This window comes from Austrofundulus limnaeus, unplaced genomic scaffold, assembly GCF_001266775.1.
Source record: "Austrofundulus limnaeus strain Quisiro unplaced genomic scaffold, Austrofundulus_limnaeus-1.0 Scaffold1914, whole genome shotgun sequence".
NCBI classification, from domain to species: domain Eukaryota; kingdom Metazoa; phylum Chordata; class Actinopteri; order Cyprinodontiformes; family Rivulidae; genus Austrofundulus; species Austrofundulus limnaeus.
This window is the reverse complement of record NW_013954316.1, coordinates 2,927-5,014: the sequence shown is the minus strand read 5'-3', so window position 1 is coordinate 5,014 and position 2,088 is coordinate 2,927. Positions and strand designations below refer to the sequence as shown.

The window sequence follows — 2,088 nt, the reverse complement described above, 5'->3', positions numbered from 1 at the left end:
GAAGGGCTTCTTCATTCAGACACATTTTAAAACAACCGCATTGTCCTTTTGATATTTTACTTAAAAATAAAAAATAAAATAAAAAACACTTCACAGGAATAAATAAAAAGTAGCTGGATGTATATGAACATTAAATGTGATTTTTTTATTTTTAAGTAAAATATCAAAAGGACAATGCGGTTGTTTTAAAATGTGTCTGAATGAAGAAGCCCTTCAGAGTTAGTCTTAAAACCTGAACACATCTAAAAGAAAAAGGACTTTTTGACACCAACACTACATGGACATACCTTTGAGTGCAATGACCTTGCTGGCTGGATTCATGATAGCGCTGTCAGCTGAAATGGGCCTGCGGATGGGAGTATTTGGGTCGGCCATGTCAATGATTACCACCTGAGCCTGCTCGCCAACCTTCTCCCGGATACAGATGAACTTATCAGACTCCATGGTTAGGGTGCTGAAGCCTATGTTGGCTGGATTGATTCCCAAGTTTTGGAGCTAGAAAACAAAAACAAAACCACCTTAACACAATCACATTTTAATCTCAGTTCAATGTATTTTTGTTAAGTGTCTTTGCTACCTAAATCTATAGATGGACAGTGAGAAATAAACAGGTTAAATATATGCACATCTTTGATAGACAAACCCATATTGGGACTTTTGGTCCAGCTTTATTTATTTAAAAAGGATGCTCCTTGTGATGGAAATATTTACCTGTGAAAAGAAACGGTGATACAAGCAGACCTAATCCTAACGATGAAGAAGAGCTGAAACCTTACGTACTTTAAAACACTCTTAATACTGAGCAGAGACGAAAAAGGGAAACATTGTAGACTAACTGCAGTACAATGACCACAAATGTGTGAAGACTGACTTCTTAAAATTTACGTGCGTGTCTATTTTTAATAGGTATAAAWCCATCAGTGGTTAGGGTAGTTTAACCTTTATCCATTTGCAGCACATTAGCTGTTGTGGAATAAAAATTATCTTGGGTGGAAACAGGGGCTCCTGCTTGCCTCACACAAAGCCTGACACAGCATTACCCAGTGAGGGGAAACTACAACAGATAGCTGTGCCACACAAGCACTAAAACTTCAGTACAAAAGCTGTCTACAAACCCTACACCAAAAAATAACTATTAATAATGATTACTAAAATATTTTCTTCTCTTCTGTGAACTAACTGCTAATGACAATTGTGTGCCGATGTAAATCTAAAGGAAATGAAACTACTAAACACACTTCCCACACCTCGTTTTGTTGTTGCAACTTCCCTCTAATTTTGCAACTCTTTAGAAACATCCCACTTCTGTACTACATCTGTGTTATTTGCAGTTTCATGTCCAAATAAAAAAATGTTTGAGTCGTGACATAAATCAAAACTAAAATTTATTAATAAGAATAATGTTAAAATACTATCTTATATGGGCTGTTGAGAATAATAATATTTTATTACATGTCAGTTCATAGAAATTGTGAAAGACACTTTTGTCCTATTATTTGTGTCTAGAGCAGTTTTGAAGTGCAGTATAAGGGTCACTGGTGATAAAAATGTGACTTGATTATCAACAATGTGCCATGATTCAGAGCTAATCAGCCAACAGAGACTAACGAAACTGTGGCACCTTTTATCAATGAAAACACAGGACACGCCCTCCTCAGTCTGCTCCGCCCCACATTACCTTCAGTGACATTACAAGTGAACTTGAACTACAAAAACTGCTTTAAAGACAAATGATAAAGATCTAGAATTCAGCTGTTTTTATTAGTGAAGAGGGTGACTTAATACAACAACAATGCAGGTCCAATAAGAGTGGGCCATTCATATGGATAAACCTAAATAAAATGGGAATGGTTGGTGATATTAACTTCCTGTTTATGGCACATTAGTATTTGGGAGAGGCCAAACTTATCCAGACGGGTGGTGAACATGGTGCCCATTTTGAAGTCGGCCATTTTGGATCCAACTTTACTTTTTCCCCATTGGGAAGAGAGTCATGTGACACATCAAACTCATTGGGCCTCATGCAAGAACATGTTCGTATTCTTCCCCTAAATTTCTCTTACTTTTGTTCGTACAAAGGGTTCGTAC

The 2,088-nt window shown here is 36.8% G+C and overlaps 1 protein-coding gene across 1 annotated transcript in view; it reads right to left on the bottom strand.

Moving 5' to 3' along the window:
• LOC106536646 (clathrin heavy chain 1) overlaps nt 1-2,088 on the bottom strand; it is a gene marked incomplete at its 5' end in the record, with an annotated part of 25,212 nt that overhangs the window by 21,037 nt on the left and 2,087 nt on the right. The window contains 1 exon segment of the mRNA XM_014033960.1: nt 440-495. Coding sequence (XP_013889414.1) covers nt 440-495 — 56 coding nt within the window.